At 36.4% G+C, this 12,551-nt stretch overlaps 2 protein-coding genes across 10 annotated transcripts in view; one reads left to right on the top strand and one right to left on the bottom strand.

Annotated features, from left to right (window-relative positions):
* Positions 1-12,551, top strand: part of AP4S1 (adaptor related protein complex 4 subunit sigma 1) — a 71,006-nt gene that overhangs the window by 40,213 nt on the left and 18,242 nt on the right. For 2 of the 5 annotated variants that reach the window (XM_020876803.2, XM_020876804.2), the window contains exon 5: positions 3,707-4,067. The exons of 1 other annotated variant lie outside the window; for it this stretch is intronic. In XM_020876803.2, coding sequence (XP_020732462.2) covers positions 3,707-3,871 — 165 coding nt within the window. In that variant the 3' untranslated portion in view covers positions 3,872-4,067. Of the gene's footprint in view, positions 1-1,668; positions 2,200-3,706; positions 4,068-12,551 lie in introns of those variants that run through there. 2 more of the 5 variants (XM_070478063.1, XM_020876805.2) reach the window with 2 other exon arrangements.
* Positions 5,542-12,551, bottom strand: part of HECTD1 (HECT domain E3 ubiquitin protein ligase 1) — a 73,389-nt gene continuing 66,379 nt past the window's right edge. For all 5 annotated transcript variants that reach the window (XM_020876784.2, XM_020876788.2, XM_020876786.2 and 2 more), the window contains 8 exons: positions 12,137-12,338; positions 10,643-10,780; positions 9,773-10,380; positions 8,985-9,063; positions 8,794-8,887; positions 7,962-8,112; positions 6,439-6,583; positions 5,542-6,325 (listed from right to left, as the gene is read on the bottom strand). In XM_020876784.2, coding sequence (XP_020732443.1) covers positions 6,188-6,325; positions 6,439-6,583; positions 7,962-8,112; positions 8,794-8,887; positions 8,985-9,063; positions 9,773-10,380; positions 10,643-10,780; positions 12,137-12,338 — 1,555 coding nt within the window. In that variant the 3' untranslated portion in view covers positions 5,542-6,187. The remainder of the gene's footprint in view (positions 6,326-6,438; positions 6,584-7,961; positions 8,113-8,793; positions 8,888-8,984; positions 9,064-9,772; positions 10,381-10,642; positions 10,781-12,136; positions 12,339-12,551) is intronic.

Genomic DNA, 12,551 nt, shown 5'->3' with positions numbered 1-12,551 from the left:
ATACAACAGGGGATTCTATAGGGCATTTTTTCATGCAGCCACCTGTGCTTCTGCCTTTTTTTATACTTCACTGTCATTCCTGCCTTCCTGTTCTTCCTGGCTTCTAAGTTCTGGCTTCTGGGTCCAGCGAACAGGATTAAGTCAAAGGCCTAATATTCCAATCCCAAGTTGGCCATGGTAAAGCAATCATCCATCTAATTGGAAGACATTATTAATAGGTATAACAGAGTAAAGCTTTTTTTTTTCTTTTCTGGGTCACTTAAGGACAGTTCCCATGGGCTCCTGAAAAACAGTTTATTCTGCGGAAGGACTATTTTCACAGAGCTTAATGAGGTATTAACACAGAACCTAATAGAAACTTAAAAGTCATTCACAGGATTGTCTCATTCTCTGTAGATGTACTTCACTAAACAAGTACAATAGCCTTGAACATCTGGAATTACTAGTGACTCATTTTACAAAGATTTACTAATTATGAACTCTCCTTGTACATTTAATCACTCCCTGTTGAATGAAGTTTGTCTATTTGAAATAATCCATCAGTTTTTTTTTTTAAACAGACCAAGATCCTGCTCTTTGGTAATGGAAACCTAAGATAGTAAAGTGTAGACTTTAGAAATGTTCAACCACTGCCGTCATCACCCTCAGAGTTTAATTCTCTCTTCCAGTTCAATTTCACAAAGGAAAAGTTAGGTACTCAAATGAAGGAGCTCCTGGGGGAAGAATTTGGCTCTCTTTAAATTAGCTAGATATCATAGTCTAACAATATTTTCTTCTTCCCCTATGCCCTGTCCTGACTTTCTACCAGGAACATCAGGAAGCTAAAGTGGCTCCATAATTCTCAAATGAGTATTTTTAGAACACTCCATTTACAAGTACTCCCTTGAAAATTGGAATTTTTTTTCTCCTTGGGAATTAAGTCAGCATTGCCTTGCTTTTCTTCATTCATTTCTCCTACTGATTGTTTTTTTTCTTTAGCCTGTCTCATGCTAAGGGTGCTGTGTTGAAAAGGCATTTTTTGGGGTGGAAGTTTGAGGGTGGAGTGAGGCTGTATACAGCCTTGGGCCTCTCCTGAGAAGTCTGGAAGCAGAGCAGCTGAGCCAAAACTTTGGGTGTAAATTCCAAAGTTACAATTACTAGCCATGTGACCATGGACAATGGCTAAACCTGTTTGTTCCTGTGTAAAATGAGAATAATGTTAGCACATACATCACAGAAACAAAGAGAAGACTGAAATAATATATGTAAAACACTCAACACAATGCCTGGAACATAATGAGTATTCAGTAAGTCATGGCTATCTACTGTTGTTATTACTGCCTGGGAAGATATTGTTCTTGAGGTCAGTTCACACACTCTTACCAAAATTTACTTGCTTTATTCTCCAGCTCTTAGTACATTTTCTCTCCCTCTGGCTAAAAGGTTAAAAGCTAAAGCTGCTCCATTTCTATGTCTACTGTCCAGTTAGCCTAACCAAGGTGAAACTAGGTGTACCTGTGTACATGAAGGTAATAATTTCTAGTATAAACACCAATTTTAATTTTAGGAAATTTGTTAAAAAAAAACTTCATGCTTAGACTAACTTACACTAGAAAAATTCCAAGTCATAAATTGTTATTTACTGAATGTTAACATTTCTATAACTAATTTCCTTAATAATAACCCTAGATAATGTTTAATTTGGATAAAGTACACATCATTTTGGATGAGATGGTATTAAATGGCTGCATTGTGGAAACAAATCGGGCAAGAATTCTTGCCCCTCTGCTAATTCTTGATAAGATGTCAGACAGCTGAAAACAGAGAGGCTCTGCCAGACAACATCGACTCAAAGGAAATGAGAATACCATGGAGTACCTCTAAACATCGCTAGCCCACAAGAACCTGGAAGACCAAACATCTCAAAACAGGCTATCCTTCCAAAGACTTTTAAACAGGGGTTTTCCACAGTTCCTAAATGGAAAACAAAAGTGTATTTTAAAATATGATGTACAAAGAAAAATTTTCTCTAAACAGAGACAAGTTTTATTTTCTAACCATAAGCATTTTTTTTTCCTCACTTGTTTACATTTTGAGTAGTACTAAGGGAAACTTTTTGGCTTCTGCTTGACTTTGAAAAGAGATAAATTCAGGAATAGCACCACCGGGTGGGAAGAAAATGTGAGAGCTCTCCGTTGGCCAATAAACTGTTAAAATTAACTTGAACGTGAATAGCACTTTGAATAATAGTTTTCTGAATGCTCTCTTTTTCTTTAAAAAGTCAAAAGTTTACCTAATGTGTGTACCTAGTGAAAAATTCTTTCCGGTTTCTAAAAGCCTAATACATATTTTATAGGTACTTAACAATTACAACGCCATCATGTAATTAACCCTATAAAGAATGTTACTATAACGAGTGGCCAAACATTAAGACAGCCCTTACTGCTATCCTGAAGGCTTCCCAGGTGGTTCAGTGGTAAAGAATTCTGCCAATGCAGGAAGACACAGGTTCAATCCCTAGGTCAGAAGATCCCCTGGAGGAGGAAATAGCAACCTGCTCCAGTATTCTTGCCTGGATAATTCCATGGACAGAGGAGCCTGGTGGGCTACAGTCCTTGGAGCTGCAAAGAGTCAGATACAACTGAGCGATTGAGCACACACAGAACTGACTATCCTGTGTGCCACACTGTAAAGGGTTTATCTTATTAGTAAATTTATTGGTAAATGAAATTTAGTTCAAAGCCTAAAACTGGAATGCAAGAGAATCTCTGTTCAGGTTACTGTGAATCTACCCCTCTCTCTCTTATTCCTTCAACCCCTTCTCCTTCTCCTAAAGCAAAGAAAACTGCTAAGCCACTATAGGAAGAGCAATACCCCGATCCTCCCAAATCTTTCTATATTATGCTTTTGCTGCTTCATCAACAGTAGAAGATGCAGAACTGCCTTAGGTAAAAGCATGTTCATGTGCACGTTAGGGGTAGGAGGGCAGGTACAATGGAGGAAATAGAAATACAGTCTTGATACATGAAGATATCGTGCCATCCTATGGAATTCAAGAGTTACTTTACCTACAACACTCTACCCTCCAAAAGAGGACATAAATGGACACTCTAGGTACTAATTCATTCACTATTAATTTATCTCTCACTCTCTCATGTATGTGTAGGAGGAATTTTGTTAAAATTCTTTGTTTATAAAAGTTCACTTATATACTTCAAAAGTTTGTGTCCATGAAGACCAAGGCAATCAGTCAATAATGAATTCCAAAAGATCTTGTTCTGGATTCAGTTCAGGAAGGCAGAGGAAAGGCTTCTGACCTGCCAGAACAGTTAATGGTATGCATCGAGAAACCAAGGTTTGGGGAAAGCCCAGTCTAAATCAAAGTGCTTTGGAGGTCTTTCTGAGACATTAGTTGGAAAACACTGTCCTAGTTGATCGGCACTTAATCAGTAGCACATTCAGGTAACTGCTGAAACTGGTACACCAGAAGTAACGAGGGAGTGCATAAAATTAATTTTTGGGTCATACCAAAATAGCATTTAAATAACACGTTGGCACAGATTTTAGTACCTTGAGAGAACAACAACAAAAAAAAATACTAGGTAGATACCACTGGAAAAAATACTCCATGTGGAGACCCAAGTAGATGTCTCATAATACTTGACTCATACAAAGTGAACTGTAATGTGACTCTCCATCTGTGACAGCCTGTGTCATCTCATTTCAGGTTTCTTGCTCAACTGTGACTACCAGCTTAATGATTTTCACACATGAAATTTATGTCTCAGACTGGGCAGCTTTACCTTGTCCTTGGACTTTTCATTCTACAGAAATCCTGGCATTTCAGAGTTACTCAATGTATAACAAGACTCATCAATTTTACCTGCTGTAGCAATGTGCTAGACCAGGATTCAGCAAACCTTTTCTGCAAAGGGCCAGACAGTGAGTATTTAAGGCTTTGTGGGCCATATGGTCTCTACTGTAACCACTCAGTTCTGCCATTGTAATGCAGAAAGATCCCCAGATAATATAAAAATAAATCAGCATGGCTATGTTCTAATAAAACCGTTTATTTATGGACACTGAAATCTGGATTTCATAAAATTTTCACATCATATTATTAGTCTTTTGATTTTTTTCCAACCACTTAAAGAATTCAAAACCATATTTAGTTCATGGCCCACACAAAACCAAATGGCAGGCCAGAGTTTGCTGACCCCTGTGCTAGACTAGGGGCTTCCTAGGTGGCTAGTGGTAAAGAATCCACCTGCCAATGCAGAAGCCACAGAAGACACGGGCTCAATTCCTGGGTTGGGAAGATCCCGTAAAGCAGGAAATGGCAACCATCTCCAGTATTCTTGCCTGGAGAATCCCATGCACAGAGGGGCAGGGATGCAGGGGGAGGTGGGACGGGGGCTACAGTCCATGGGGTTGCAAAGAGTTAAGATATGACTGAGCCACTGAGCACGTATGTACTTACTAGACTTAGTCTTGATAAAAGTTGGCTACTGACAGATATTTTAGAGACTTAAATAATGGCAATACTACACACATAAACTGGATCTTAATTCTACCGCTAATGTAAAGTTCTAGTCATGCATCCATGACTTTTTTTGAGACAATCACCACTACTGCTTTTGGACTAAAACATAGGTCATACATTTAAATATTGCTATTATGCTTTATTAATTTTTATTCTCACAGAGAACTGTGAAGATAACAATAAGGTGAATTATTTAAATGCTGCCTCTGATTACACAGTCACAATATTCTCATGCAGAGAACAGAAACATTACTCAAATGATTGACTGCATTGGGAGAAATCTCTAATGTAGAAAGGGACCATACCTTTTAAACAGGTAAATAATGGATGATTCCCAAAAATGCTTTTTACTCCTATAAAAGCCATCTGGCTAAATCAGGCCTAGTGACTTTACTTTTACCTAAATGCATAGATATGATAAATCAAAACAATTTGGAAATGGAAATAGAGCCCCTCTTTTAAAAAGGAGGAAACAGCATTATCCCAGTGGTTTCTTTTCACACCAACACAACATTCAAAAATTATTCTTGGATCTTAGACTTACACATCACTGAAAATACAATGGTAAGTAGCAGATTTGGTGTCTAAAAAGTTAACACAAAAACATGGCTATTTTTAGCTGAAGAATACTTTAAGACAGAACGTAAGAGTTGGATCACAAGCAAGTGGATGTGTGTTTTCTGCTAGCTTTCCAGTCTCAGTAAAGTTTATTTACATAGAAAAAACATTTCTTCCTGTAGTAATTTCAAAAAATGAAATGTCAGTGATTCAAAATGACAAGTATTTAAGCTCTTAGTCTGATGGCTGCAGTGAAACAGTCACATGACACAGTTTTGTACGCTGCAAACATTTTAATGATTATTGTTGAGCATACATTTTGGAAATTTTTTTTTACTTCAAACTGCAACAAGTTAAATAAATGTTTATAATATACAAAGAAAATACAACCAAAAGTAAAACTTGCTTTAAGTGTGCCTTGCATCTAAACCAGTGTTTTTTCCTCCCCCCCTTAATATATCTTTTATTTTTGAACTGCACAAACACACTTAAGAATTTGATCTTTATAGTATGGCATTTAGGAAATAAAAATATACTCCCACCTCAAAGAAATAAAAAGGTTGTGTATGATTATATGCCAAACAAAAGAGAGAACACTAGATATACTCTGAGTGCAGGCATCATTAAAGAGGAAAAGAAAAAGCTTGAGATGCTCATTAACTCTCTATGTTTTAAGGAAGCAGGATTTTTGACCAAGTAGCTTAAAAGCCAGCAAAACAGGTTTCAGTGATGGCAACTGTCAACTGTAGTGTATGAAGTATGAAATGACAAACTTTACACAAATACACTGTTAGAAATTTACCAGTGAACACTGAAGATCTGAGAAGCTGCTCTTTGGAACAGTCAAGTAGAACCACCTTATTCCAGTCACATGAGCCCTTGGAGCAACACACAGTGTTCTGTGCTATGTACTTGCTGGCTGGATAGTTAAAGGATTTGTTTTGTCATTAGCAGCTAACAAACTTATTCCACATGTTCTTAAAGCCTTAATGGTGGAAAAAAAGGCAAGTGTCATTAGCATGGAGGATCATATACTTCTCTGCAAACAAACACAAGAGGCTTCACTAGAATTTTAAGTCTCTGATGTCTCACATTGCACTTCAAAGCTCAATTGAGATGAAAGCCTTTCTCCATTGTAGCAGCTAGCAGACGCTCTCTCATGATCTCCTCCGAAGAGTATTCCGGCAACTTTAGATAATGCACACATGTATTCACTGATGGGTAGCTTGCATCAGTAGCATCAACCTACACAGAAACAGAATTGAAAATAATAGAAGACCATGACTTTAAATATGCATTGCTTTCAACCCTCAGGTAACTGAATTTGGTTTACATTGCCTAGTAGCTAGAGTTTGTACCTTGCGTACAACTGTGAGCCTGGGATGCAAGTTAGCCAGTCCCCCTGGGGGCAGAGTTGAACAACCGGTGGTAAACTGCAGAAACGCTTTCCTCTCGTCTGAAGACATACCGCACAAAACCCGCACAAACCTAAGGAAGCCAGGGCTACAAGAAGAAAAACAGAGTGACAGTGATTTGATAGCTGATGTAAATGAAAAATACTCCCACTACTTTATAAGCCCAGTGATAACCCCTCAAAACGAATATCCACATGTCAAGAAGAACCACACTGCCTGGAGACTTTGGGTTAAGTATGAAATGAGCTGATACAAACTACTTAAAAATTATCCTTCAAAGGCTGTCTTATAAAGGTAAGAAATACCAATGACATGTAGGAATCAAATATGCAACAAAGCTAGCAAATCAGAAAAGCTCAGGATGAGCATGCTTAGTTGGTCCAAGTATGGCTACACTAGCAACGGGATCTGAAATAATCCCTGTTTGTAACTGTTACAGTGAAATAAAGGATCACTATATGCCACAAATGAATTTCATAATGATAAAGAAACCAGACCTCAGAGAACACATACTGCATAATTTCATTTATTAAAGTTCAAAAAGCAAGCAAACCTAATCAGTGGAAATAGTGATTTAATGACTAGGAAATAGTAAATGGGGACAGGGACTTTCAGAGTTTTTTCTCATTCTGGGTACCAATTATGCAGTTGTGTCCATTCTGTGAAAATTCTTCAGGCTCTACATGCAATTTGTGTACTTTTCTGTTATACTTCAATAAAAAGTTTACTTTAAAAAAGCTATATGTACAATGTTACTTAATTTTAAAATAATAATACTTTTTCATTTAATTACTTTGAAAACTTATAAATCAAAACTAAATATAATTTCCTGATATGAGGCAAATAGGAGTGAATTGAGTGCTATTAGACATCACTGGAATAATCAACAAAGCTAGAATGTACACCATGGATTAGCTAATAATATGGAATCACGAATTTGCTAACAAGTTATGGGTATGTGAGAGAAATCTCACAATGTACATTAATACATTGCAGAGTAAATGTAGATGGTATATGCATCATATCCTCAAATGGTTCAGAAAAAAAAGTATGTGTGTGTGTAGAGAGAGAAATAATATAAAAGTACAGCAAAATGTTAAGTACTGGTGATGCTGGGTAAAGAATACATAAGAATTCTTAACTATTCTTCAACTTTTCTGTAAGTTTTAAAACATTTAAAAATAAAGGTTACTATAAAAGCAACAAAGCCTAAGGGTTTATAAATGACCCAACTGTTAAGATGATGAACAGTTAAAATACAGTGAGTAAAGGAATCTTAACATCAGCCAAGATTCAGGTGACTTTCTATATAAACTCAGGCTTATCAATGAATATGCATCTTGATAATGGTAAGACTTAACAGCTTTCTCATTTTATGCATATAATTCACTGAGCCATTTAGAGAACCTGCCTTTCTAAGACAAACATAAACAATCTGTTTATCTTAGGAAATAACCCACACATACCTGTCACGTGTATAACCCAACTTAGGTTCAGTATAATTGATAATATCCTCTGCCGCCCAGGATGGCGACTGATTTCCACAAAGAATCATTTGGACCTCTTCATGGCTGAAGGAACTTAATTTCTCCATTGGAAAAACTTTATTAAACCCATCTACATGTTACACACACCAAAAAAACAAAACACAACTGAGTTTCCAAGTTACAATTTCAAAATCACAAATTTCAAATCATAATGCTCAACTAAATGGACAGAAGACAAATATAAATATTTGAAAAAGCAAATACAAATTAAAGTAGCTTGAAATAAAAACTGTGCTAGGGTTTTAAGCACAGAAATCTTTGCTTAGTATCACAGATGTATATATAGAGAGAATATTCAAACACTATGGTCAGTAGCCAAATTCTGATAATTTCCCAACCCGTTCTTTATGTCATACAAGCCAGCCAAAGCTAAGTTCTCCTTTTTAAAACTAGTAAGTGATAAGCAGTTCACTATAGTTTACCTCACTCTTTACCTGAAGACTTTAGGTTCTAATATGGTTTAATTCATCCTGATCATGTATGCAACCTTATATCCACTTACAAAGGAAAAAAACAGAAGGCAAAGTAGGCCCCTCATCACTCATGAAGGGAAGCTTAGGGAATGCTACAGCGTGAAAATGCTTCAATCTGTTCTGGGTACCCTGCAGGACCTAACTGTTGGGAAGACAAAAAACTAGATGGCAAATCTAGAGATTACTAGCATAGTCTAATTTTTGAGCATAGCAGAACCTTAATTTCAGTGTCTCAAAGTACAAGGAGTGGGATTAAGCTAAAGACGCTTAAAAATTACCTCTGAAGGCTTCCATCTGTTTCTGAATACCCGTATGCATGCAAAAGTCAAACATCAAATCCACATATTCTTCTGCATTATCCATTGTTATCATCTGCAAAGGAAAATTTGTCAAGGTAGTTGTTAATATCTAGGAATATTTTAAGAGGATTTTTCTGAATTTACAAACATTTTAAAAGCAAAATTTATACCTCATCTTCACCACTTGGCTTGAGATCCACAGCTGTAAAACCATATATTCTTGAGGAAGGGCAAAACTGGAAATTTAAACTGGGAGGGCAGAAAAAAAAGAATTAGATTAACATTCAACTAACAGTGGTGTTTAATTTTAAAACACTGCTGCCAAAACCACGATCCCTTCCCTACACTCAACAATAGCAAAATCACTCTACCAGATTAGATGTTAAATATGGGACCTTTTAAAATGCAAACCCCTGTGCAGGAAAATTATCTGGACAACTGTTACCAAACCTTTGCAGAGGTCGCATGAAACATCACCTTTCATGTTTCCATGTTTCACTTCCTCTTTACGGCACAAAATTAATGAACTAAAGATTTCTGCAATGAATTATGGCAGCAACATGTTTATAAGATTTTTTAAAAAAAAAACAGGAACTGTTGCTTTACTTAAGTTATTAATGCTCTGTTGTGATTCTCACCTCAAATCAAACCTTGAATATATTAAACATAACTTCTCAATATTATCAAAAGAAGGAAGGGAAAAAAGGAAAGCAAAGCCTTGCAATCAATCCAAAATCACAGTTAAACGTAACAAGGATATAATAATTACATGGATACAAATTAATAGAATTTTATGAAAAATCTGCAGTATCCGAGTTAGTTAATGCAGTCACTGGGGACCAGGCTTATTGCAAATTACTGAAGACAAAGGGACAAAAGTTTTAGACCTTACTCATCCGTTAGGCTGAAGTAGGCTTATATATATGTATAAGTGAATTAATATATATATAAAACTTACCCTAAATCCTCTATGCTAAGTGGAGGCCCAGAACCTGATGGATTCTTCAGCACTAGTTCTTGTAATTTTGTGTTCTTCTCGTCTTCAGAAAGACCTTTGTTGCTTAAAATCTGGCGCCTCTTGATGGCAAGGTCTTTAATTTCTTTTAAAAATCTGGCTCTGTGTGGGTTTACTAGTTCAAAGTCTTCCCAAGTTAAAATTCCATTAAACCAAGCCGGCGGTTTTGGTTTGGGGGGATCTAGAATGAATTCTGATTTTGAATCCTCCTCAAAGCTTCCTACTGAGAGTGAGTCATGCCCTTCTTCTGTAGAAGCTTCAGACTGGCTTTCAGTGCAGTGTAAGTCTCTGTCACCTCGTGACTCATAAATCAGTTTGCTCATATTACTTTTAATGTCCCCCATACACATAAGTTTAAAGAAAGGTTTGGAAATAGGTAAGTCCACAAGTCTATTGTCTTGAATGCATTTGGCCAAGAAAATTCCAAGGAAATGAAAGAGTTTTGTGATCCTTTCAAGCTCATCACTGTCTTGTGGAAATGGAGCCGTAAACAGTCCACATGATCTCTGCACGTAGTATCCGGGAGGTTTCAATCCACCTCCAAGATCGACCTGATTTTTTTAGAAGGAGAAATGCAAATAAAATCAAAAGAACCATAAACAATAAACATATTAACTGTGCTAGATAGTATCTATAATCACAGTTTATTAAATACGTTTTATTGACTAAATTTTATCTTTTAATAATATCAAGGTTATTCAGTAATAAAAGCAGAGTCAGAAAACCTGGCTTATATTCTGAAAACATATCTGATTTTTAACTTTCTAAAAGCTTAATCACAAATCAAATCATGAAATAGGAAATAAATCTTACGTGGCGAGATTCATCATCTGGAAAGTTGTCATCACAAAGCCAAGCTCCCAAGTCAGTTCTCTGGAACTCTGCTGCTACCAGAGCATAGAACTCTAACGTGGGCCCCAAACCAGTTCCTTCTTCTCCTAAAAATTCAACCTAAACACGAACAAATAAATTACGAGGGAAAGCAAGCTTTAAAAAAATCATTTCTGTAATGATCCCATTCTTGCCAAAATCCAGTCCTACTGTAATATGTATTTTTTAAATAGCAGTAATATAAGCCACACAACAGTTTTTTAGTTTTTCTAAAGAGAAAGTTGATTTGTTGTACACTATTCCATATTCAAACACTGTGGTTAGCATTGTTCATACATCAATTTACTTCTCACAACAAGCCTACAAAATATACCATCATCTCCTTTTCACATCAGAGCAAACCAAATTTTAGATAAAGAGGTTATATCATTTGCTTGAGGGAAATGATGGTATACAGATCTGTGTGTTTGTGTGTCTGTCTATGTGACACTAAAACCTAAACACTTTCACTTATTTCTGACTTCCAGCAATCACTTTAAGGATTTTTATACACAGTCTATGTATTCCAAAAATTTGAGGCAGCTTACAGAAATATATAGTACATAGTAAAATAATAATTAAAAATTATCTACATTAGAGGAATATATGGGTAAAAGAACAGATGAAGGCACAGAAATTTCTTTCTTCTTTTTCACTGAGCTGCATGGCGATTGAACCTGTGTCCCCTGCAATGGAAGTGTGGACTCCTAACCACTGGACTGCCAGGGAATTCCCAGGCATAGAAATTTTAAAGTGAAAGTCATAAGCCTTATAAATTTTCTAGAGATATATCATATTTACCACAGTCTGTGATCCAAAAAATAAATCAGGTGATTGACATCTGTGACAGGAGAGGTATTTCTTTGTCTCTCATATAAAAGGAATATAATCAACAATGCCCACAATAACATCTCTGCAGTAAATATACTCAATTTCCTACTGCCGATTGCTATAAAATTTCTCAATACAGAAATAAAAACCCATGATACAATACCAAGCACAATTTAAGTTAAACAATTATACAAAACACATGTGCTCCAAAAAAGCAGGTATCTTGTGGCACAGCTTAATATAAAGGTAAAATTTGGAGTATCAGAATCCTTTTTGAATACGATTACCTGGTTCAGGTTTTGCTAAGAAATGAGCAGTGTCCTTCAAACGGACCAAGCACTCTCCCACTTCATGAGTGAAGATATTCTTTGCTGCTCATTAAGCCATGAGATCCTGACCCTGAGGAGGTGAGCTGACATCCTCTCATGAAAGATACCCTGCCAGAGGAGGAGGCGTTTGCCCAGAAGGCAGAGGAATCCCTCTATAGTTCTATCTAATGCAGTTTGTTTTTTTTTCCCTAATGTAGTATTTTTATGCGGTGGAAGAATAGAGATTGACTCTCTAGTTGTCATTCCTGCACACTAACAGAAATTTATATAGTGGTACCTCAAGAACTGATTTCCGATCTGCGTGTATTTGCATGACATTCTCAGCCCACTCCATCAGTGATTCACCACGTGGAACTTTTACTCTTTCATGCTTGAGACGACCAACACGGAACTCTCCAGGATCATCTCGCCTCACACTACTTGTGGTCCTTGTTCTTTCCACAGTGGCCTCACGTCGGTTTTGTAGCCACACAATTGCTCTGAAATTGAAAAACATCTCTGTAGCTGTAGCCTACAGCAACAGTTGATTGTACTACTACATAAGCAACAAATTGTACTACTACACAAGCAACAATTCTTAAATTCAAAAGATTTAAGAATATTTTAAAAATAGTATTTTATCAGGTGATCAATACACTAATCTTTTTTTTATTTCCTTAAATAGAGAAATACTGAGTCTGTATTTTCTTTTT

Source organism: Odocoileus virginianus, chromosome 16, assembly GCF_023699985.2.
Source record: "Odocoileus virginianus isolate 20LAN1187 ecotype Illinois chromosome 16, Ovbor_1.2, whole genome shotgun sequence".
Classification (NCBI taxonomy): Eukaryota; Metazoa; Chordata; class Mammalia; order Artiodactyla; family Cervidae; genus Odocoileus; species Odocoileus virginianus.
This window is presented reverse-complemented; position numbering and strand designations above follow the sequence as displayed.